The sequence below is a fragment of the Lissotriton vulgaris genome, chromosome 4_1 (assembly GCF_964263255.1).
Source record: "Lissotriton vulgaris chromosome 4_1, aLisVul1.2, whole genome shotgun sequence".
In the NCBI taxonomy this organism is placed as follows: Eukaryota; Metazoa; Chordata; class Amphibia; order Caudata; family Salamandridae; genus Lissotriton; species Lissotriton vulgaris.
In genome coordinates, this window is record NC_141691.1 from 1,418,653,905 (window position 1) to 1,418,679,925 (window position 26,021).

The 26,021-nt window shown below is 49.4% G+C and overlaps 1 protein-coding gene across 1 annotated transcript in view; it reads left to right on the forward strand.

Annotated features, from left to right (window-relative positions):
• PSMA8 (proteasome 20S subunit alpha 8) overlaps nucleotides 1–26,021 on the forward strand; it is a 542,764-nt gene that overhangs the window by 291,983 nt on the left and 224,760 nt on the right. The window contains exon 4 of the mRNA XM_086966944.1: nucleotides 10,904–11,026. Coding sequence (XP_086823070.1) covers nucleotides 10,904–11,026 — 123 coding nt within the window. The remainder of the gene's footprint in view (nucleotides 1–10,903; nucleotides 11,027–26,021) is intronic.

Consider the following 26,021-nt stretch of genomic DNA (forward strand, 5'->3'; position numbering starts at 1 on the left):
AAACCTCCGCATTCTGGGCTATTTGAATGTATCTGATAGGAGCCTTCAGGGATCCTAAATCGAGAACATTCCCATAAACCAGCTTAGAGATGATTACGGTCTGAATTACCAACCTTTGGGCAGAAAAAGGAAGCATACAGAGTAATTTTCTTAATCATGTAAGGACGCCAAAGCAGGTGGAGTCTGTGAGAAGTTGGCCTGATATATGATGCTCACTAGTTCTAGTGATCACCTTGTATCAGTCCAAACATCCCTTATGGTGATTGGTTGTAAGTCAACCTTATAGACCAGCTATCCTAGTAGCGTGGACAAAAGCAGTCTTTAGGCTAAACTCTGAATGGCATGTGAAGCCAGCTGTTTTACCACATATAACCCTTTGAATACCAAGTGAAAGGACACCACACAGGTTGTTATGAAAATAAACAGATATTTATTAACTAACATACACCTCTGAACTCTTTGAGGTCAGAGGGCTAAGCACATGACAATACTAAAAAGGAAATACGAGTTCGCACAATATTTACAAGTGCGCCTTAGGGGCACGACAAACCATATAATCAAAACAATGGAATGCGAGGAAGGAAAGTACTGTAAGGAGATCCAAAGGCTGGAGGATCGCTGGGACTACGCTACAAACTAGGTAAGTAAGGAGCAGGAGGGCCACGGGACTAGCGTGCAGAGTGGAAACTCACGCGGGATGCGTACCAACGTCTATGGATACTACAGTTTAGAAAGTTACGGTTTCCGGACGAACCCGGCTGGATGGAGGGAAAACAGTGGACCTGGACACTAGGAAAGTGTACACAGACTTCAGCACCTAGAAGCTTTAGTTACCTAACCCACAGGCTGCGGGTGCATAGGGCTGAAGTTGCGTCGGGTTTGCTGCGTTGTCCCCGGTGATGCCTGAAACAAGGAGTTGCTGGCAGTCAGCCAGATGGAGGAGTCCGGTGGTTCCAAGGATGGAACTAGGAAGAAGTCCTGAAAGGGAAGGGGACAGAGTCTCGGTCACTAGCCAGTGACGGTGCTGGAACCAGGAGGGAGCCAGATGCTGTCGCCGCGTTCAGGTGGAAGAAGAGTCGCTTCTCTCTGTAGCTGCGCGGACCAGGAGCTGTTCTTCACGGCCAGGCTGGAGGCACGAGCTGTCCCACGTAGTCTGCTGCTGTCGGCGGTGTCGGATCGTCGATCTGGACAACAGGCCTTGGCTAATGCAAGCCACGCGGTGGAACAAAGATGGCGTCTGGTGCGGACCAGGAGGGTCCGGGGTGCTTCTCCTTTACAAGGAAGCAAGGGCCAGTCTGGGGGACCAGACCAGCAGTGGTGAAATCTTCGGGTCGTCGTCTCAGAGGTCACAGGCCGGCCGGCTAGTGGCCAGACAACAGGAAGAGCAGCAACCAGGCAAAAGGGCCCCACGCAGATCTCGTGGATGCTGGGGGGCTGGTCTTTGGTGCAGGAGCTGCGTATGTGTGGGGCTTCTCAGACCCCAATGCACTCACTCGAGGATCCCTCGGCGGTCGTGCTGGAAGCGCTGTGCAGGTTTCTCAAGATGGCCGTCTCCACGTTGCTCGTCGCACCCACGGGTCTCAGCTGTGCTGTGGATGTGGGTAGAGGTCAGAGAGGTCTGGAGGTCCGGGTCTTGTCGAGCTGGGTCGTCGGATTCCGGGATGGAAGGACTTTGCAGCAAACCGCACAGGAGCTTGATGGTGCCTGCTAAGCATGATGGTCACTCCCTGACCATAGGGGAGATTCTTCAGTCTTCTGATGGTTTCAGGAGGGAGAAGGTCAAGAGTTCTTCGTAGAAGTTGGCAAGAGTAATCTAATCTGAAATGGGACCAGCTCCTACCTTTATTCAGCTAAAGGGGGCTGCACTACGACTAGGTCCCTCCTCTGGGTGGGACCAGGAAGGGGGGTGGTTACATCCCCTTTCCTTTGTCCGGTCTTGCGCCAGCTCTGGGACTGGAGTGCCCCAGGAACTGGTTTAGACCGGTATATGCACAGGGACACCTTGTGTGCCCCAGGCATGTCTCATTCCTTTCAGCCCTGGCCTACCTAATTCACAAAATCCTGTCTGGGGTGGTACTAGCACTTCCCAAGGCAGGAAACCCTTTGTCCGAGCCTCCCTCGCTGGAAGGACTCCCAGCAGCAGGAGGTCAGACTTGTGTCTGTGGTAGCAGCATCCATTTTGTGATGCTGAGGCTTGAGTTAATTTTAACCGGGGTTCACAGTTACATACATGTCGTGTCCCTCTAGAAGGGTGGAATGCTACCCCGTCGCCAGAATTGGCTAGGGGGTAGTATTCCAATTCGTATGACACCTTACTCGACATGTTTTGATAATGCTATATCAAAGTTAGCATTTGACCGCGAGGTTCATAATGCACTTAAGAGTATATGGTATAGCGTTATCATGGAACAGCTATTAGGACTTGGTTCCGCAAGCTGCAAACGGGCTCAGCTCATGCCAGAGCACCATCTCACATAATTCCAAGCACTCTGCCTTAGGATTGATTAGGCCTGCCATAGGAGTGACTGATAGGAATACATGTGTCCATTTTAGGGTTAGATATAGGGATACTATATCTAAATCAAAGGGTGATTACACCGCCTTGCCCCAGCTGTCGTGCAGCCAGTTGAGTCTGTTTAGATGGCCAGCCAGGGGTGGCATAATACATGATTCAGCCCCTAGTAGGCCCTGGGTACACCTATGCCCTGGGTACCTATAGTACACTGTACAGGGACTGATAAGGTGCCCAGTTCCAATTGGCAAATGCACCTAAGGTACATGCTTGTCAATTTAGAGAGAGAACAGCTAGGCTGTGGGTCTGATTAGCAGGCCCACAGCCAGGGAAAGTCGTAAACCAGTGAAGCAAAAAGCAAAAATCGGGGGTGACCATAGGATTGCAGACCCTACTCCCCTACAGAGTCTACCTTGGTGATTTAGTAATTTATCAGAAGTTTGTCATCTAATTAAAAACCCAGATTCTTGACTACTGAAACGGGAGAGATGGCATCTCCCAAGGCATCCGTGCAATAATGGGGACCACAGAGAGAAGGTTGAATACCCACCAGGAGAATTTCAGATTTGGTTCTGTTGAGCTTGAGAGAGTTCTTGTTCATCCAGGTTGCCACCTTTATGAGGCAGGAATTAAGAGTATCGGAATACAGTCATCAGTGGGAAAAAAAGACCACGATCTGAGTATCATCAGCATATGAAAAGAAAGTAAGACAGCTGCTGTCCAGTAAATCAATCAAGCAACGCACATAAATGTTGAACAGGGTCGAACTTAAAGCTGATCCTTGCGGTACCTCAAGGGATAATTTAAAGGAATTTGTGGTATGCATTTTAGAGAAGACCTGGAAAGAGTGGTATTGTAAGAACGAGTGTAACCAAGTCAGGAACAGACCTTGAATGCCTATGTCCTTTAGCCTTTGCAGAAGTAGCTGGTGCAAGACCGTATCAAATACTGTGCTAAGATCTAATAAGATCAGTGCCGCCGCTGTCCAGTTGAAACCTGAGATGCTCCGTGACACCAAGCATGGTGGACTCCGTGCTTTACCTGGCTCTGAAACCAGTGATAAGGGTGGAGAAGACTGTTGGCTTCTACAAAACCAGAAAGTTGTTGGTTTACATGCTTTTCCAAGATTTTAGCAAATAGAGGCAGAATAGAGATCGAACAAAATTTAGCCCTATTGAAAAGAACAAGATTGAGTTTCTTCAAAAAGGGCATTATCATTGCATGTTTCCCGGTTTTGGGAACTATTCCCTCCAATTATGAGGCGTTCAGAAACGTAATTATGGTGTGGAAAAGGTAGGGGCTCAATTTGCTGTTGTAGCCTGGAGGGAAGGGATCTGGAGAGAGCCAGATTAAATAGAACTCAGTAAAGCAACAAATGCCGGGAGGTCCATAGGGGGCAAAGGAGTTCACTGAAGTATCGTTCGCAATCATTTGCCATGTAGCTACTTGACAGAACAGGCACACATTTACTTGGCATTATTTGGAGTCCACACCACAGAGAGGTGCTGCGGTTGGATAAGCTGTTCTTTGCCATTTTTCAAAATCAAGATGATCCCCTTTGAATTACCTATCCATCAATTGCATGTGGTTGTACTATATAATATGACTGTTTGCTATTCTGAAGCAAGCATGTGAATCTATGAAAGATCAAATTCTAGAGAAGTAAAAAGTTCCTTACAGGGGCTCTGTAGTTTTCCAAAATGGCATCTTTCATAGATTCACTTGTGATCATCGCCCCTCCTCCCCATTAAGGGCTATTGTACCTGTATTATTCTTTTACAGTGCTAAATGAAACTTGAAGGATAATGGCTTCTCAAAGTGCGTTCTTCAAATTGATTGAAGTTAGGTTCTTTTATATGATGCGACTAGGCTACTAAACAGTCTTTGTTCCAGTCTAATTGCTAGTTTAACAAAGAACTACTATTGTGATGTTACTGTGGGACTCCAAACTACGACACCAGGGATGTGAGTCTATAAAAGATACCACTTTTGGAACTACAGGTTCGAGGCATGTGGGCTGCTGAAATCAAATCTGTGCATAGATCGCCGCCTAGTGTTGGGTCCGGATGATTGCACATTGTTGTCCTGGAAGAGTCTTCGAAGTATCACGAGATAGGTGGCTCCTCCCCTGGACTACAGTGCGCATGGGCATTGACTCCATCCCCAGATTGTTTTTTTCCGCCATTGGGTTTGGATGTCTTTGAATTCCCTCTTGTCGGAATCGATAGAAAACTTTCTTAAGACAAAAAGGTCTTTAGCCTAATAAGTCGGTATAGTCTTGCGTTCGGTCTTAGTTCTTCCAGCTCGGCCTCGAGCTGGATTCCCTACACCCGCGTGCTTTCGACGCGGAAGGCCCAGTCGACGCTTCAGACCCTATCGACCGTTCATCATGGACCGTAGTCCATTTAAGAAATGTCCAGTCTGCAACTCGAAGTATCCCCACATCGACGTCCACCCGGTGTGCAACAAGTGTCTGTCGCCGGACCACGATGAAGCCAAGTGTATGGCTTGTTCACGCTTCCGGTCCAAGAAGACGCTTAAGCTTCGACGAGCTGCGCGCCAGGAGGCCCAGCATTCTGCGCCGGCGCCTGTGGACATCTTCGATGCAGGGGATGTCTAGGAAGAATCTATCCAGGACATTAGTGAGTCCAACCCCGCGCCGGACGTCGACTACGACTACTATGCGGATGCAGAGATGTTCGAGGACGAAGAAGTCGTCGACGAGGTAGGAGACGACGACGGGGCCCTCGGGGCCATGGAGGATAGCTCGGACGAAGAGCTTCCTCAAACTGACTCTGGGGCCGTGCCAATTCATAAGGCTCAGGTCGAGGGATCGCCATCGGGCCTTACCCAAGATCTTACAATGGGTTCTACGGCTCGCCTTCGGGCTCGGCGACGGACATTGCTGTTGAGCCGCACCCTGGCAAATCGAAACCGAAAGTGAAACCTACGGTCTCGACACAAGACACTGCGCAGGTGCCGTCCTCGAAACCGAAAGTGCGCATCGCTTTGGTCGGCTCCAAGGCCTCGGAGCCCTCGGCGCCGAAGAAGCCGAAGGGTGCTGTTGAGCCGAAGGCTCAAGTCAAGGGCGTCGAGACTAAGTCTGCCGCGCCGAAGACTAAAGTCAAGGTGGTCGAGCCGAGCGCCTCGGCGCCGGAGACGGTCGACACCAGTAAGGGCCTCGCCGACCCGAAGAAAGCTCTCGGTGACCCTAAAAAAGGACTGAGTGACCCGAAGGTTCTCGTGACTCCGCGTCAACAGGACAGGGCCAAGAGCAGTGCACCCCGAGAGTCGACTCCATGTGAGGCCTCGAAGGATTCCGTCGAACCGGCGCGCCCATCCGCCTCGTTCACCAAGAAGGTTACGGACTCCCTACAACGCATCAGGGACAAGTCCTTATCGGTCGGACCGAAGGATCCTCAGTCTCCAAAACCGGTCGAGAAACCGCATAAGGCGTCCACGCCCATCCATTTTACGTTGCCGCCGAAGACGGCGCCGAAGGCTTTCGCTCCTAAGGCGGTCGCCGGCGTTCCCGAGAAGGTTTCCCCGGCGCCAAAGTCCTCAACGGTGGCCCCCAGTCCACAGCCTCGACGACCTTCAGTGGACGAGCATCAGGAACACTTCATTGATGCCGAAACAGGCAGGCTTTCCCTCCACAAGCGGAAAATCGCCCCAGAACGTCCAATGGAGTCCTACAAGATCCCTCTCAAGAAAAAGGACTCTGCTTTCGCTCCCGTCTTGGTGGAACCACTCTCTCCACAGACTCATGATGTTTCACCCACTTACTCTGATGTGGACGCTGGGGAGGGTGATAATGAGGATGAGTTTAGTTATCCTGTCGATACAGACCCTGAGGATACCAACGAACCCTGGGCCGCTGGTGCTGACCCAGATGACCCTCAAGCGGGACAAGACCCTCAACTATCTTCTGCAAAAACGTCTCCTACAGAAGACTCTGCAGCTTTTGATGCCCTCATCGAACGGGCACCTAACAATTACAACGTCCAGCTCCATTCTGACCCTGTTGATGTCGACTTCCTTTTTGATACCTTCTCAGTCTCAGAAAGAACTGTCAAGACTCTGCCTATGCTGAAAGGTGTTCTAAAACATGCTGGCGAGATCTTAAAAGAACCTACCAGGGCGAGGGTGATAAACCCTAGGATTGAGAAGAAATACAAGTCAGCGCCTACTGATCCTACCTACATCAAAGGACAGTTGCCTCTAGACTCCCTTGTCGTCTCGAATGCCCGGAAGAGGGCTAATTCTCAGACTACGGGTGATGCTCCTCCCCCAGACAAAGAATCCAAGGTCTTTGAGGCATCGGAGAAGAGGGTAGTAGCACAGGCAGCCAACATCTGGCACATTTCAAATACACAAGCGCTTCTGGCGCGGTATGACAGGGCACACTATGACACACTGGAGACCCTGTTGCAGCACCTGCCTGATGAATACAAGGAGGCGGCTGAGATGCTTATTCAGGAAGGGAAGCTAATCTCTAACGCTTTGATTAAGTGCGCTCTGGACGCGGCTGATACCGCTGCCAGAGCTGTGAACACTAGTGTTATGCTACGTCGACACGCCTGGCTGAGAATCTCTGGATTTAAGCCAGAAATCCAAACCACCATCCTTAATCAAACAGTGAATCCAGATCACCTGTTTGGCCCGGAGGTTGACACCACCCTAGAAAAAAATTAAGAAGGACACGGAAACTGCTAAATCCATGGGTGCCTTACAGTCCCAGCAGTTTCGGGGTTGGTCTTTTCGTCGCTCCAGCACTAGAGGCGTTTCCAGAGGCCAGCTCTCCCAGTCCACACAGTACTACAAGGCCAACACTCAATCCACAGACACCAACAAGAGCCGAGGTGGATATCGTGGTAATAGCGCCAAGAGTAGAGGTCGCAGAAACAACAGCTCCAGATCCTCTGCCACCAACAAACAGTGACGCCTTGTCACTGCCCCCCGACCACACAACACCGGTCGGGGGGAGACTCCAGCAGTTCCTGCCAGTCTGGAAGTCCTTCACCACAGACAGGTGGGTCAGAAAGCTTGTACAATACGGTTATTGTCTGGAGTTTAACATCCACTCCACCCAACATACCCCCAAGACACCGTCCTATGTCGGCCGAGCATTTGCACTTATTGCAGCAGGAGGTCATCGTCATGCTGCAAAAAGGGGCAATCGAGCTCGTGCCAGTGCAGGAAAGAGGCACAGGGGTCTACTCCCTGTACTTCTTAATACCAAAGAAAGACGGGTCCCTCAGGCCCATCCTGGACTTCAAGCCACTCAACCAATACATCCTGTCGGAGCACTTCCATATGCTGACCCTGCAGCAAGTGCTCCCGTTGCTCAGTCAGGGGGATTTTCTCGCGACTTTAGACCTAAAGGATGCGTATTTTCACAATCCACTGCACCCTTCCCACAGGAAGTACCTCCGGTTCACCATGCAAAACCAGCACTACCAGTTCAAGGTTTTGCCTTTCGGAGTCACCACGGCACCCAGGGTGTTCACAAAGTGCCTGGCGACAGTGGCGGCGCACCTCAGGAGACAGAACATCCATGTCTACCCTTATCTGGACGACTGGCTCGCCCAGGCGAAGTCAGCCCAGCAGTGTGCCGCCCACATGTCCCACACCATTCACCTCCTGCACGATCTGGGATTCTCACTGAATTACCCAAAATCCCACCTCCAACCCGCCCACATACGGCAGTATCTGGGTGCGACCATAAACACTCGGGCAGCCACAGCACAGCCAAATTCAGTGAGGGTCAGCAGCATTCAGTCGCTGATACAGAAGTTCAGACCTCAACACTCGCTTCCAGCAAGAGTGTTCATGCAGTTGATAGGCATGATGGCCTCCTGCATCTCCATAGTGCCGCACGTGAGACTACATATGCGTCCGCTTCAGGAGTGCTTAGCACGTCAGTGGACTCAGGCTCACGGGCAGTTGAAAGACCTAGAGTTGGTGAGCGGTCGGGCGTACAACTCTCTGCATTGGTGGAATCCACAAAACCTTTGCAAGGGACGACCCTCGAAGAGCCTGTGCCACAGATCATCCTGACAACGGACGCTTCTCTCCAGGGATGGGGAGCTCATGTACTCCATTACACTGTGCAGGGACTATGGACACCGCAGCAAAAGAAGATGCACATCAATGTTCTGGAACTGATGGCTATCTTCATGGCACTCAAAGCCTTCAAAGTACATCTGTGCAACTAGGTCGTGTTGATCCGGACGGACAACCTGACGGCCATGTACTACGTTCAAAAGCAGGGAGGAACACACTCTCCACAGCTGTCTCATCTGGCTCAAAGCATGTGGAAGTGGGCCATTCAGAGGAACATCTTCCTCATGGCAGAACACCTCCCGGGCAAGGACAATCAGATGGCGGACCTGCTCAGCAGGTACAGCCACCAAATGCACGAGTGGGAGATACATCCATCAGTACTCCAAACGTACTTCCAAATGTATGGTCATCCAGAGATAGACCTGTGCGCCACAAGGGAGAACGCAAAATGCCAAAGCTTCGCCGCCAGGTTCCCATACCCACAGTCGCAGGGCAATGCGATATGGATGAACTGGTAAGGCAAATTTGCGTACGCTTTTTCCCCCAGCACCTCTGATACCGCTGGTGGCACGCAAGCTCAGGCAGCACTCGATGACTCTCATCCTGGTTGCTCCAACGTGGGCTCGCCAACCATGGTACACCACGTTTCTGGAACTGTCCGTGGTACTGCATCAAAGGCTACGCCTCACACCCAGCCTTCTGACGCAGAGCCATGGCGACATTCAGCAACCAGATCCGCAACAGCTCAACCTGGCGATCTTGCTCCTGAGGTCTTAGAGTTTGGCTACCTGAACTTGCCTCCCGACTGTATGGACATCATCCGGGAGGCGAGGAAGCCCACCACAAGAGCATGCTATGCGGCAAAGTGGAAGCTGTTTGTCATTTATTGTGCAACCCACAACATTAACCCGCTAGATGCATCTATTCATAACATCATTTGTTATCTTTTCCATCTGTACAAATGTAATCTGGCCTATGCTTCCATTCGCATACACCTATCCGCAATAGCCGCTTATCTCCAGAACAGGCAGCACCTCTCACTCTATAGGGTGCCTGCCATTAAAGCCTTTCTGGAAGGACTCAAGAGTCATCCCTCCGCGGACTCCACCAGCTCCGGAGTGGAACCTCAATGTGGTCCTCACCCGGCTGATGGGTCCTCCCTTTGAACCGCTGCATTCCTGCGAGATTCAATTCTTGACGTGGAAAGTGGCTTTCCTTGTAGCAATTATATCACTGCTCCAAGCCCTAAGTATCCAAGAGCCATTTATTCAAATTCATTCCAACAGGGTAGTGCTTCGCACTAACCCTAAATTCCTTCCTAAGGTAGTGTCTCAATTCCATATTAACCAGACTATTGAGTTGCCTGTTTTCTTTCACAAATCCTGAGTCGTTGGCGGAGAGAATGCTCCACACCCTTGACGTCAAAAGGGCCCTGATGTATTACATCGATAGGACCAAGGATTTTAGAAAGACTAAACAACTCTTTGTTGCCTTTGCGCCACAACACAAAGGTAACCCCATTTCCAAGGCTGGTATAGCTAGGTGGATTGTTAAATGTATTCAGATCTGCTATCTGAGAGCCAAGTGTACTCTCACCGTTCCACCAAGGGCCCACTCCACCAGAAAGTTGGGGGCCTCCATGGCTTTCCTTGGAAATATTCCTTTGGAAGACATATGTAGAGCAGCCACATGGTCTACCACACACACGTTTACAAAGCATTATTGTGTTGATGTGCACTCCAAAGAGCAGGCAACTGTAGGGCAGGCTGTTCTAAAAACACTTTTCCAAACTGCTGCAGCTGGCACGGGCGGCCGCCGTTAATGGAGGGACTGCTATGTATTCTATGCACAGATATGAATTCAGCAGCCCACATGCCTCGAACCGAATATGCTACTTACCAGTATGCATCTGTTCTTGGCATGTAGGGCTGCTGACATTCATATCGCCCGCCCTCCTCCCCGGCGCCTGTAGCAGCTGCAGGATTCACATATACTTCTAGCTTGGTCATCATTCACTGAGTTTCACTCCATCTTGGCCGCAATGGCTAAAAACCATCTGGGGATGGAGTCGATGCCCATGCGCACTGTAGTCCAGGGGAGGAGCCACCTATCTCGTGATACTTCGAAGACTCTTCCAGGACAACAATGTGCAATCATCCGGACCCAACACTAGGCGGCGATCTATGCACAGATATGAATGTCAGCAGCCCTAAATGCCAAGAACAGATGCATACTGGTAAGTAGCATATTCGTTACCGGTATGCAACTTTTTTCTTCAGTGTTTGGCTATCCTCACATTGTTCTCTTTTTGTCAATCTTTTGCAGCGGTACACTCAAAGCAATGGACGTAGACCCTTTGGTATATCTGCATTAATCATGGGCTTTGATTATGATGGTGTGCCAAGGCTGTATCAGACAGATCCATCTGGTACATACAATGCTTGGAAGGTAAGTTTTGTTACATTTCAAATGCAAAGATCTTACTTAATATATACTGTCTATCTTGAAATGTTGAAAGACCAGCATCCCACCGTCTGAGATTTCCTGCTGGTCTCTATCCTTTGTGTTACTACTTCCACTACGAATAGAATTATTTATTCATTTTATAAGCATTCATATAGCGTAAACAAGACTCTAGTATCTGAGCACATTTTTACCAGATAACAGTTCCATGGGTTATGTAAAGTCAGAGTGAAGTTACCAAAGTGAAACAAAAACAAATTAGCTCTGTGAGATCCAGCTTGTGTCAAGATAATATATAGTAGACCAGTGGGTGGCCAGTTTCTCTACCCACATCAATGATGCACAAGGAATAGTTAACTGCATTGTGAATTCTGCTTGTCCTGGGATTGCTTATGAAACCTTGAGGTTGGGCCATGGAGCCCATGGTTGTAATAAAACTAAAGTGTTTATTCACACCCACCGGAGGACACCACCAACTGTCAGCTGGGCTATTGCCATTCTGCTGTTGCCAAGTCCCCCGCAACGTCCTGGTGATGCACCTAACATTCTCACAGGTGCATCACAGTTAAATGGCAAGTTACAAGACCTTTTACCCTTCAACATATCCATAAAGAAGAAAGAAAAAAATAAGAAAAAGTAATCGAGAAGAGACAAAAGAAAACATCAAAATACAAATTGCAGCTCAGAAAGTCACAAAGCAAGGGAGAATAAGGAAACTAAACAATCACTCTAAAATGTAATCATGAAAATGCAAGGGTGGTCTCCTCGCTCTTTTATCACAACACAATTATTCTGTCTGACCCTCATCATTACCATTTTCCCCACCACTAGGACCCACAGCCTCACTGCATCTGGACAGTCGAGACATACTCCAAACATCACCACCATCACTTAACACAATGTAGTGGTAAGTGTTTAGTGTACATCGCGCGGTGCTCCGCGTGATGTTTATTCTATGTTCTTTGTTCCTCGCGCATTTCATGCGCTTCATTTTCAACCTTTGTGTTGTTTCAAATGTGATGGCTCACGCATGGTGGGTCCGTTCTGTGGAGAGTTCTAACGTTGCAGCAGTCACAGTTGGGCTTTCTACTGGTCGGATGCTTCATGCGATGGGTGGAGTATTTATGGAAATAAACTACGACCTCCAAAACTACTGGCTTTTCGTGGATTTCCTCATTTAACACACCACACCATTCCTCATAACCCTGACAATCCGTTTGGGAACTAGAAATGTTGTTTCTTCTTTTGAAGACCACAGAGCTTTCTTTACATACACCATGTCACCAACCTTCCATTCACAATTGTGCACGCCCATCTTGGCATCACACCTTTGTTTATACTTCTCTTGGTATCTCTTCACTCTCAAATCAATCCCACCACTGTTCCTATCTTTTCCACTCAAACACCACCAACAGCCAGCTGGGTTATCGCCACTCTGCTGTTGCCAGGTCCCTCACAAGGTTCTGATGATGCACATAACATTCTCACAGAGGCATCACCTTTAAAGGGCAAGTTATAACAGGTTGCTTTCCCGTCTAGTGCTACACATTATAGGTGTAACAGAAGAGGCTCCACTTCTGAAAAGGTTATGGGTCTCTGTCGTCCCCATAACCTTGGGGAATCCTAGAACTCTGTGGAAACCTTCCCCTTATTTTTACGTTAAAAGATAGGGTAAGGCTTGACACTGTTTCCATTTGAGTTGTTGGCCTCCATGAAGGACCTTCTGTCTCTGTAATTCTGCTCTCTCCTGTTGAGGTGGAAAAAATCTGCTGAAGCGAAATTTGTCTTACTGGATATAAGGAAATCTGATTAGCTGACTTACTTGGCCATGTATTGGATTTTGGTTAGTTACTTGAGACTGTCAACAGCTTTGTCGCCAGGACTGATCAGTTCCTTTCTTTAGCTCCTAAACAAATTTTGCAAGGAAGCTAGCCTTCCTGCCATTCTTTATCAAGATCATTCACACCTTCCATCCATTGTGGGTCGTGAACACTCTGTTCTAAGTGGGCCCACACCTCCTTTTCTAGAGGGTTCCCCAGACACCCTGCTACTTGAGTGAACTTCTCCACTGGTCCTATTCCAATGAACAAGGGTAATACATGGCTTCTGGACCAGCATGGGTAGGTCCTTACTGCTTCCTAATCGCTCAAATCATCAGAGCTAATTTTCTTGTGCTTTACATTTGACCGCTATGGCCTTCCTCTATCCTGATCAGAGTACGCTTGGGAAGAATAGTCTCAATCAGTCACTATCTTTAGTTTGCGGTTTCCTGGGTAAAGGTTTTTAAGGTCAACTGGTTGCTAAAGCAGCTTGGTGATAGCCCATCACATATTTATTATATGGGTTTTTGTCCCATGCCAGAAAGGCCCATCTAAGCCTAAAAGGTATCCCCTGTATCAAGCTTCTCCTTTTTCCTTTGTCTTTAACAGCAGTTGGTCCCTTTGGCCTCTGCAGGGGTTCTATGGACGCGGAGGGGCCCCCAATATCTTAACTCCAATTAAGGGGTTCCGAGTGGCTAGCAGCCAACCTGAGGAGTTTCTTCCCTAGAGGTACCCACTGCCTTTTTTACTGCTCTTCGTCTTTTGTCCACAGCTTCCAGTAATCCCTCATTGCGAAGGATAAGTTCATCTTCCGTCTTGTTGTAGCAGTTTTTATGCATTTTGCATGCTTTATTCCGAAACAGTAATATGTGAAATATTAACTGTCGGGGATATTCTCACCCAATCAGTTTCATTCAATCTGGTAATATTATTAAATGTTCTAAGCAGTAGCGGTCCCCCTGAGTAGGCCTCATGGAACACTGGGTTCCCCTGACCACAGGTTAAGAACCATTGTTCTAGGATGCTTCTCTTTCCAGAAGAATCTGTTCATCTTTCTATTGCTGAAACCACTGGTGCTATTATTGTTGAAGAGTTGATAGAATTATTTGAAAAAGCATTTTATTTGGTCATTGTTGTAGAGTCAATCAATCAATCAAAGACATTTATAGAGCGCACTACTTACCCGTAGGGTCTCAAGGCGCTGGGGGGAGGGGGGTGCCGCTACTGCTCGAACAGCCAGGTCTTCAGCTTCTTCCTGAAGGAGAGGTGGTCTTGGGTCAGGCGCAGGTCCGTCGGGAGGGAGTTCCAGGTCTTGGCGGCCAGGTAGGAGAAGGACCTTCCTCCTGTAGTCGCTCTTCGGATGCGGGGGACGGCGGCGAGGGCGTGGTTGGCTGATCGGAGGTGGCGTTGGGGAGCGTAGAAGTTGATTCGGTTGTTGAGGTAGCTCGGGCCTTGGTCGTGTAGGGCTTTGTGTGCGTGGGTGAGGAGGCGGAAGGTGATTCTTTTGTTGACGGGGAGCCAATGCAGGTCTCTCAGATGTCCGGAGATGTGGCTGGTTCGTGGGATGTCGGAGATGAGTCTGGCTGAGGCGTTCTGGATCCGCTGGAGTCTCTTCTGGAGCTTGGCGGTGGTGCCGGCGTAGAGGGCGTTGCCGTAGTCCAGTCGACTGGTGACGAGGGCCTGGGTGACGGTCTTCCTGGTCTCGGTGGGGATCCACCAGAAGATCTTTCGTAGCATGCGTAGGATGTTGAAGCACGCCGAGGAGACGTTGTTGACTTGCCTGGTCATGGAGAGGGAGGAGTCCAGGATGAAGCCCAGGTTGCGTGCGTGGTCTGTCGGTTTGGGTGAGGTGCCCAGGGCGGGAGGCCACCAGGAGTCGTCCCAGGCGGAGGGTGAAGAGCCCAGGATGAGGACCTCCGTCTTGTCTGAGTTCAGTTTCAGGCGGCTGGTCGTCATCCACTCGGCTACCTCTTTCATCCCTTCGTGCAGGTTGGCTCTGGCGGCGGCGGGGTCGTTGGTCAGGGAGAGGATCAGCTGAGTGTCGTCGGCGTAGGAGATTATGCTGAGGTTGTGTTGGCGTGCGATGGCCGCGAGGGGGATCATGTAGACGTTGAAGAGGGTGGGGCTCAGTGAGGATCCTTGAGGGACGCCGCAGATGACTTCGGTGGCCTCTGACTTGTACGGTGGTAGGCGGACTCTCTGTGTTCTTCCGTCGAGGAAGGAGATGATCCATTCCAGAGCCTTCTCCTGGATTCCGACGTTGCTGAGGCGCTGTACTAGGGTGCGGTGGCAGACAGTGTCGAATGCCGCGGAGAGGTCTAGGAGGATGAGGGCCGCTGTTTCTCCGTTGTCCATCAAGGCTCGGATGTCATCGGTGGCGGCAATGAGGGCGGTCTCGGTGCTGTGGTTGGCTCGGAAGCCAGACTGTGAGGGGTCGAGGGATCCATTCGTCTCAAGGAAGGCGGCCAGCTGCTTGTTGACGGTCTTCTCGATGACTTTGGCTGGAAACGGGAGGAGCAAGATGGGGCGGTAATTCTTGAGTTCGGTGGGGTCCGCTGTGGGTTTCTTGAGTAGAGCGCTGAGTTCGGCGTGCTTCCAGCTCTCAGGGAAGGTGGCGGTGTCGAAGGATGTGTTGATGATGTCTCGCAGGTGGGGTGCGATGACATCGTCGGCCTTGTTGAAGACGTGGTGAGGGGAGGGGTCGGTCGGTGATCCGGAGTGGATGGAGTTCATCGTGCGGACGGTGTCTTCGATGCTGATCGGAGTCCAGGCGCGGAGGGTGGTGGTGGGGGGTGGTGGTTCGGTCGTGGTGTGCGTTGGTTGGTTGTTGAAGCTGTTGTGTATGTCCGCGATCTTGTTGTGGAAGTATGAGGCGAGGGAGTTGCAGAGGTCTTGCGATGGGGTGATGTCGTTGTTTCCTGCGCTGGGGTTGGATAGCTCTTTCACGATGTTGAAGAGTTCCTTGCAGTTGTGTGCGTTGTTGTCCAGCCGGTCCTTGAATGCAGTTTTCTTGGCGGCGCGGATCAGCTGGTGGTGCTTCCGGGTGGCAAGCTTGAAGGTGGTCATGTTGTCCGGTGTTGGTTCCCTTCTCCAGATTTTCTCGAGGGCTCGGCAGTTCTTCTTGGAGCTCTTGAGTTCGTCGGTGAACCATGGGGCTTTCTTGTTTCTTGTCTGCTTGGCGGGGTCCTCAGCGGGGCGAGCTCGTCCGCGCAGTTGCTGATCCACTTCGTGAGGTTGTCGGCGGCCTGGCTGGGGTTCGCTGAGCTGGCAGGAGGGTGCTGGCTCAGGGAGGTGGCGAGTTGGTCGGCTGTAATCTTGTTCCAGCTTCTGCGGGCAGCCTGTTGTTGGTGGTGGTGGGTCGTCGTTCTTTTGAAAGTGAAGTGGACGCAGCTGTGGTCCGTCCATTGAAGCTCTGTGGCGTGGCTGAAGGCGATGTCTGTGCTGGATGAGAAGACTGCGTCGAGTGTGTGTCCGGCGAGGTGGGTGGGGGTGGACACCAGTTGCTTGAGTCCAAGGTTGGCGAGGTTGGCGAGCAGGGTGCTGGTGTTGCGGTCGTTGTTGTTCTCCAGGTGGAAGTTGAGGTCCCCCAGGAGGATGTAGTCAGCGGAGGGGAGGGCAAGCGGGCTGACTTAGTCGGCGATGTCCTCGCTGAATTGGGTGCGTGGTCCCGGAGGTTGGTAGATCAGGGTGCCTCTGAGGGTGGTCTTCGGGTCGGTGTGGATCTGGAAGTGCAGGTGTTCGGCGGTGGTCAGGGTGTTGTCGGTGCTGGTCGTGATACGGATGGTGTTCCTGTGGATGATGGCGATGCCTCCTCCCATCTGATTGGCGGTGCGATCCCTCCGGGTGATCTTGTAGCCCTCTGGGATGGCGATGGCGATGTCAGGAGCTGAAGAGGCGTTCATCCAGGTCTCCGTGAGGAAGGCAGCGTCAGGGGCTGTGGTGTCGAGGAGGTTCCAGAGTTCGATGGCGTGCCTGTGGACGGAGCGGGTGTTGAGCAGGATGCACTTGAGGTGGGTGCTGCTGATGTTCGACTTGGCGGGTGCTGGTGCGAGGCAGGTCCGGATGCAGGTGAACTTGCAGGCGTGGCAGCTGAGGGGTCCGTGGGTGCGTCGTGGTGTGGCTTGGTAGCATCCTGGGTGTCGACCGGCGTTGAGTGCGCTGAGGTAGGCGGCGGTGTACGTTAGGCGGGTCGGTCGGGGTCCTCGTGGGCCAGGGGTCCTGGCGCTGGGCGCGGTCCGGTCGCGGACGGGCGCAGACGGGCTTGCCTTTGGCGCGCCTTCGGCGCACAATCGGCGCGCCCGCTGCGCGTGACCGCTGCGCGTTCGCACGGTCGCCATATATGGCGAAGTGCGCGGGGGCGAAGCAGCTGGGAGGCGGGAGCGGGGAGGGTACAGAAGGCAAAAGGGGCGGGGTTAGCGGCGGTGGCGGGAAGCGGGGAGGGATACCGAGGGACGAAAAAACAATTACAGCAATCTAAACAAAAATGACAATGGTACAAAAATAATACAAAAATACAATTCTAACTAAGGCTAACAATACTGACAGCAGGGCACAGGGGGAGAAGCGGCGCCCAGGAGCGCTCACGGACCACGCCGCTCGAAGGAGGGGGCGTGGTCACGCGGCGGCAGCCGGACAGCGAGGCAGTAAGGCGGAGGGGGCACACGCAGCAGCTGGTGGCCGTGCGGCGCGGTGGTGTCCTACAAGTAGAGTGGGAAAAGTGTACATAGATCCTGCACTGTCTGATCCCTAACCAGTCTCCAAGACGCATCTCCGCGAGGGCGTGGATTGTATTGTAACATGACTTCTTGCACTTTGTCAGAAAATTTCCTGACCTTTGCAACCAGGGTTCTAAGACTTGCATCTAGCATGAATTTGTGTTGGCTGTACACATGCCAAACAAATCCTTTCAGTAAGTGGAGAACCCCTCTACACAATATAAAATGTGCCATGTTCTACCCCACAAAACATTACATCTTTGAAAGAGCAAGATTCGCTTTTCCAGCCATGAGGCTGTGAGTGAGCCACTGAGTCAGAGCTGTTAGCACCCTTGTATGGGGTGTGAAATGATGCACAAGTATCCAAGTTCGTCCCACTAGTAACAGTTTTATTTATTTACAGTGTTTTCCTATCCTGCTTCTTCACTGAGTGGTATTAGAGCTCTCTACATTACAACAATAGTTATATATTACATGTCGTATGTATACATGTAATATCAGTTTAATCAAAATGAGAATCATGAAACCTGAGTAGGGGATTGGAGGTTCTGGGGACAGTATCCAATTGATAGCACTGTGATGAACATTAAAGAGGTTGGTTGATGCATCGACTGGGTGAGGGTGAAGAAAATAACAGGGAAAGGGTAGTTCTCTTCCAGGGGATCCTCATCAATAGTCATAAGCATTAGAATATTCCCGCCCATGCGCGGGACCCCGGAAACACTATATTATACGTGCCCCACATATATATACTCCTATATATATATAAATACACATATAAATATATATATATAAAAAACATGCAATAGCAGCCAAATAACATCAGAGCTGAAATATGCTGTGAAGAATTTCCACCATACATGAATAATAAGCATTAGAAACATGAGAAACAACACCAAAGATTGTTTAGAAACCGTTTTAATGCTCAGAAAGCAGTAGAAATTCTCATAACTCACTGGAAGCATAGGAAGCTCCCAGGCTGCATTGCAAACACACAGTCTAAAAAGACTGAAAAGCTAACCTGTAGCTGAATAGCAATAAACTGACACCGTGCCTTTAAGGCACCCCATACCCCCTGTATCGCATCATGCCCCAGGGGTGACAGGTCAGTTGTTCTTTCCGGGTCCTTCAGGAAGGATCCTGGTTACACAGCTCCACTAATTTCTGTTTTCTGACAGAAAATTACTCTCTTTGAACAACTTTTTTCACTTACTTTGACATTTTTCATCTTGTCAAGTAAGGAACTGCCTTTTTAAGTCAGTTTGATAAGTGTCCTTGTGGTAACAAGAAAGCAAAATCAGACAACCACGATGTTTGTATCCTGTGTCTGCCTGAAGAACATGATCCAGGCACCTGTCCTCACTGCGAGCACCTGTCAGGAATAACTCTCAAAGACAGGGAGAGAATTCGCATCTATGGCCTGGCTCATAGGTCATCCAGAGGAAGGTCTCCGGGGAAGAAGTGTTCCAAGAAGACTAAAACATCTTCAAAACACAAGTCTTCCATCCCTTCAGCCTCAGCGTCCGGCTTGGCGCTGAGGAAAGAACCAACGGTGGATCATTTGGCATCAAAAAGGCCGTCAACGGCGGGCTCGCCGTCGAAAAGAAGAACAGGTACGTCGACGACGTCGAAGGATCCAATTCCGTCGTCGAGATCCCCTCCGCCGTCATCAACCGGGTGACTATCGGCGTTGAGAGATGTGCAGCCACACGGTCTTAATGATCGGATGGAGTTTTTGTGCTATCTGTAATCTTTAATATTCAGTCATTTATGTATTTTTCCAGACTTAATGGATATCTGCCTTATACATGTACTGTAATTGTTTATTCTGCTCGGTTTACATTTTTCGTTTTCATTTGCATTGCATGACACTCACTCAACATGGCCGCCACGTTTCCAGCCCGTTTTTTCACTTTATAGTCCGTTTTCACTTTCGGCATGTAAACACGAACCGGTTAAAACTTCATCACCCGAGATCACTCCTGGGGTTCCCGAGCTTGAGACTACTATGCGTGTTTTCACCGACATCACCAAGTGAGTACTCCGTTTCGGAGAACGCGTTAGTAACAGGAGCACACGAGCGAGGTATTTTTGGTAACACGCGCTGTTCTGTCATTTTGCAGATACCGCGCGGCAGCTCGTTAAAACAGTCCGTGAGTATCGTTCTCACGTCGGCACCTTTTTTAATTAATGAATCGGTTTAGTTGCACAAGTCGGTGACTGGGGCATGAGGTTTGCACTAGAAGCATGTTGACCGCTCTTTCTCACTTTGTTTTTTTAAAATGGGCACATCCTTGATATAATCTTACCGGGCGACCCAGTGCATGACCAGATATTTACCATGCATACTTGACACCTCATGGGTGGTGTGATTGTTTAGCTACCATTCACAGATATTAAGTCAATGGCATGAATTGAATGTTATTTGATGACAATGTGTAGATACTGAATTTGACATGCATAGTGACATGGAGATTCATTCCTTTTTTGTAGAGTTGTCCCCTGAGGAAGGGCTTTCAAATCAGCCCGAAATGCATTGGGGAAGGATGCATACTGGATTATGATGTTGTTGAACATACAATTGGAACTTTAGTTTTGTGGAATTTCAGATGAAACATTAAATATTTTTTGGAACCCCAATATGAGGAGGAATTAATTACAATGATTAATGGAAAAGACTTTTTTGTCAAAATTTAAAGCTGTGCAACAGGGTGTCTCTTTCCCAATGGGAGGAGCTGTGTATTAGTTCATACGTACGCTGGGAGGTACAGACAGCGCTCTAACCCGTTTGCACGCCACAGAGTTCACTTTTGATCAGAATCAGATTAATCGCTGTGCAAGTCCCCAACCCATTGTCCTGATCGAATTATTTCTGTCCAAGGACTTGGCACGCGACTGGGCTCAAACATGAATTACGAAAGTATAACCAGTATGACGGATTTAAAAGCGGACACCTTCGCCTTCACGGCGGGGGATGCAGATAAAATCTATGACATGATCCAGGAAGAGGTCATAGCGGCTGCCAGCACGCGCAGCCCGGAAAGTAACCTAAAACAGCTACTCTACTTACTAAAAAAAGGAATGTAACCAGAAATTACATGCATCCACACTGGTGCGGTACCATCGCGCCCAGCGGATCCCGAGGGGCCTACGGGTACCTCTGAAACCTCTTTTATGCAAGAATAATGCGAAGTTTGTTGAGCGGTGGTTCGCTATCCTCAACAAATGTTCGTTGGATTTGATCTTGTTGCTAGTGAAGGAACTATCCAAATCTCTGGAAGAACTGACCAAAGACATTAAAACCATCAGGGCGGAACTGGACGAGGCCATGGACCCCACGGAATTGGCTACCTTATTGGAAGATGTGAACGCACAATTGGAGAAACACACACGCGAAACCCAGGAACGCAAGCTACGCAAGTATAAGAGGGACACCATTGATTATAAGCTCGGCGAGGTGTACACTTGGGCAGAAGTGTACGCCCGCCGACACCCTAATCGTGCTTATAACCCTTATTCAGAAAATGAGACATCGTCTTCAGATGGTGACAACAGAACAACTAAAACCACGAGGGTCGCAACGGAGGTGACACCCACCGAACAACAACCGGGCACTTCTACATCCACGGTTCATTTTTTAGAGGAGGGTCAAAATCAAATCACCGATCCAGGAGGGGAAAAACCCGCAGAGGTAACAAAAGAACAACCCAAAGTCAAGAAACCTTATCGTCGGAGGTGAATACTAAGGACAACCTGGTGATCAACATCTCATCCACGACATTAACACAGGAAGAACTACGAGTACTACAAAAAGGACAGACATTTGTACCTACAACCAAAACCAATACACTTGAGCTCGAGGTGAGCACATTCAAATTAGTTCGTAACATCAGGCTTCGCCATTACTTTGAGAATATAGTGACCACATCAGACACTGAAGATGATATGTTAAGAGGGCTTCGACCACGCAGTACATTTATGGCTCCAGTGAGTCACAAAATTATTGACATTTTTGAAAGCATGGTGAAAAGCGACCTATCGAAAATGCCATTTCAAACTAAAACCAGACGTGAGAATTTGACAAGAACCGAAAGGAACATATTATCAAAGATTGCTAACAACTCTTCCATAGTGTGTCAGACAGCTGACAAAGGTGGCGCGCTAGTCATCATGGACGCTAAGTTTTATCAAGAAGAAGTATTAGCTCACACTAACGACATCAACACCTACGCCCCATTGGGGGCTGACCCAACCAATGAATTTATGGAGATACTATTGGAAATCATTAAAGTTGCGTTCGAAAAGGGAACCATCAATGACCGGACACGACGTTACCTCACACCTGAGAACCCCAAACCACCGACCCTGTATATGTTGCCCAAGATGCACAAGCATCCGACTAGACCACCGTTCAGACCGATAGTTTCCACCAAAGGATCTATACATGAGCATACAGGCAAGTTTTTGGATAGATATCTCCAACCCTTTGTGCTGAACACCAGATCACACATTAAAGACACAACAGATTTCCTCTTGAAACTGGAGGAAGCGACCAAAACGTCTAAAGATGAGGATTTACTTATGTGTACTGTGGACGTCTGTTCACTTTACACATCCATACCGCATGATATGGGTATAACGGCGATTGAACAAGAGTTGGCAAATTCCGATCTGGATCCAGATATGAAAACACTGTTGATGGAATTGATGATTTTTACACTTTTTCACAGTTATTTCACGGTGTTCAATCAGTGGTTTCACCAATTGAATGGGACCGCCATGGGAAATTGTGCCGCGCCGTCCTACGCGAACATTGTGATGAAAGCGTTTGAAGAAACGTACATTCTCAATCAGGACATATGGCTCAAGCATGGAAAAATCTACTTGAGGTTTATAGATGATATTTTCATCCTTTGGAAAGGAACAGAGTTGGAATTGACAGAATTTTTGACGTCATGGAATGGCATCAACGAGCGAATTAAATTCACTTGGAACATGGACAGAACACTCATACACTTTCTGGATGTGGAAATACAATGTGAGAATAGGAATTGGAACACAACGATCTTTCGGAAATTAACAGACAGGAACTCACTGTTGCACTACCAAAGTTTCCATAGACCAGGGTTGAAACGCAACTTACCGTTGTCCCAACTGATGCGAGTGAAACGCATAGTATCCTCGGAAAACACTTGCCAACAGGAAGTTAACAATATGGTGGAAAGATTTAGGAATCGGGGGTACCCGCAACAAACCTTAGACACAGCAGTCAACCAAGTTGGAGACATGAAACGGGAAGAACTGTTACAAACCGCAGTGAAGCCAGTGAACACCAGAATGGTGGTGGTTTCAAAATACAGTATCCTGAGCAATAGCTACCAAAAGATCATTCGCAAACACTGGTCATTACTGAGTTTTGAACCGGACTTTCGAGGTATTTTTGACCAACCACCGATGTTTGCGTACACCAGGGGTCGCAACCTGAAAGAGATGTTGAAGAAATCCATGATAGACAGCGAACCAACTACATTCAGAGGTTTACGTCCCTGTTACAATTGCAGTAATTGTAATAATTGTATTCCAGGAAATACCATCAGCCACCCGATGAAGGGTCATCCTGTAAAACTAAGAGTAAATGCCACCTGTAATTCAAGCAATCTCATCTACATGCTCAAGTGCCCTTGTGGCAAATGCTACATTGGACACACAGAAAGGAAGATCAGGGTTCGATTACTTGAACATAAGAGCAATATAAGAACAGGCAACATGAAATCTACAGTTGCTGCACACTTCGTTGAACAAAAACACTCCATAGCTCAACTGAAATATGTGATACTTGAACTAATCACTCCCACTCATAACAACAAACAAACATTGCTCAAAAGAGAGAACTTTTGGATTCGCTATATGGCATCGATGCAGCCACACGGTCTTAATGATCGGATGGAGTTTTTGTGCTATCTGTAATCTTTAATATTCAGTCATTTATGTATTTTTCCAGACTTAATGGTTCTCTTCCAGGGGATCCTCATCAATAGTCATAAGCATTAGAATATTCCCGCCCATGCGCGGGACCCCGGAAACAATATATTATATGTGCCCCACATATACATATACATATACATATATATATAAATATATATATATAACAATAAGCAATTGCAGCCAAATAAAACAGTAGAGCTGGAATATGCTGTGAAGAATTTCCACCATACATGTGTATTAGCATTAGAAACATGATAAACAACACCAATGCTTGTTTAGAAACTGTTTTAATGCTTAGAAAACAGCAGAAATTCTTATAAGACACTGTAAGCCTATACAGCTCCCAGGCTGCATTGCAAATACCCAGTCTAAAAAGACTGAAAAGCTAACCCTGTGGCTGCATGTACCAAAACTGACGCTGTGCCTTTAAGGCACCTCTGCCCCTAGCTTCCCATCATGCCTCAGGGGTTACAGTTAGGTCAGTTGTTCTTTCCGGCTCCTTCAGGAAGGACCCTGGATACACAGCTCCACAGTTTTTCTGCCTTTTTCAGTCAGAAAAGCTTCTAAAGAACATTTTTTTTGATTTACTTTGACTTTTTACATCAGGGTCAAGTAAATAACTGCTTAGCAGTCGAATTTTTGTGAGGTTTTCCTGTCAGGATGCCTTCATTATTCGATGATTGCCCTTCTTGTGGCCACAAGAAGGCAAAAACGGACTCTCATGAGGTCTGTATTTTATGCTTGCCAGAAGATCACGATCCAAAGGACTGTTCTCATTGTCAAAACCTGTCTGACAGAACTTTAAAAGACAGGGAGAGGAACAGGCTCTATGGTTTGGCCCAAAGATCCATGAGGGGAAGATCTACAGAGAGGAAGAGTTCAAAGAGACCCAGAACTCCCTCCAAAGGCAAGTCAGAGCGTCCATCGACCTCAGCGCCGGGCTCGGCGCTGAAAAAACAACATCTGATGGAAAAATCGAAAGATAAAGCTCCGTCGACGTCGGGACCGGCGTCGACGAGGAAATCGTCGTCGAAAAGAAAATCACCGACGACGAAGAAAGCTCCGCCGTCGTCAACTAGGCGACGATCGGCGTCGAGAGAAGCCACGAGATCTCCGTCGACGAGAAGATCGACGTCAAGACGTAAGTCAACTCCGCCGCCGTCAACCAGGCGACGGTCGGCGTCGAGAGACAGAATACACTCGCCGTCGTCTCAACGTCGACAGGCTTCGAAGAGTGTGACACCTCCGCCGAAGTCTCCACGGAGGCGCTCGGCGTCGAGGAACAAGAGCCCCCTCGGACGATCGTCGTCGAGGAAGGGATCACCGTCGAAGACGTGTCGGCGCTCGACGTCGAGGATGTCCGATCCTCCGCCGTCGCCACATGCCAGGTCGACATCGAGGGCTTCGTCGACGACAGGACGTCGAAGGCCATCTCCGTCGCCGACAGACCAACGTCGGTCGACGTCGAGACCTCCGTCGACGGCAGGGCAACGCCGTTCGACGTCGAGACCTCCGTCGACGGCAGGGCAACGCCGCTCGACGTCGAGACCTCCGTTAACGGCAGGGCACCGCCGTTCGACGTCGAGACCTCCGTCGAAGGCGGGACGACGCCGTTCGACGTCGAGGGAAAAGACACCGTCAGCGGCTCGACATCACAGGTCGACGTCGCGAGAACACGGGTCATCATCGAGGCGTTCGACGTCGAAGATTATCACCCCGTCGACGCCGCAGAGGCGTCCAACGTCAAGGGAAAGACTTCTAAGACGTCCGCCAACACCGGTGAGACGAAAATCCCCTTCAGTGCCTTCAACTATTTTGGTGACCCAATCGGCTTCTCACCATTCCTCCTCAAGGGCCTCTAGCTCATCGAGGTCCACTTCCAGGAGTAGAAGTCCGTTGCCCCAGCGAAAGATAACACTCTCGCCAAGATGGTATGCTCCTTTGCACACGTGGAAGGATTCTGGGGCGACGGAGAGGCTGCACAGATATGTAAGCCCACACCACAGGTCACCCCTTCAGAGACTGATAGAAGAGGCAGACAAACAGAGTCCTATCAGGCACCAATCACGCTCTCGGGAGAGGAGATCGGAAAGGTCGCATACCCCCAGGGTCTCCCGATCACCACGGAGAGAGCATCCCAGATCTCAAACGCCGAGAAGGGAGAAACGAACTGAGAGGTCGAGATCTCCACGAAGGGAGCGTCGGAGAGAATCACGTTCTCCTCGAAGGGAAGACCGACCGAGAAGATCGCCAGTGAGGAAGGAAAAATCTCACCACAGAAGAAGGAGAACACCATCAACCTCCTCCTCATCTTCTTCAAGATCTTCTAAAGGGGATTACTCCCCAACGCTGGCAGACAGCCCTCACTCCAGAGCTTCCCCGCTTGACGACGTCAACACATACCTGGACGTTCTTCAAAGGGGCGCTCAAAAACTTCAAATAGAAATGGCTGTTCCAGAA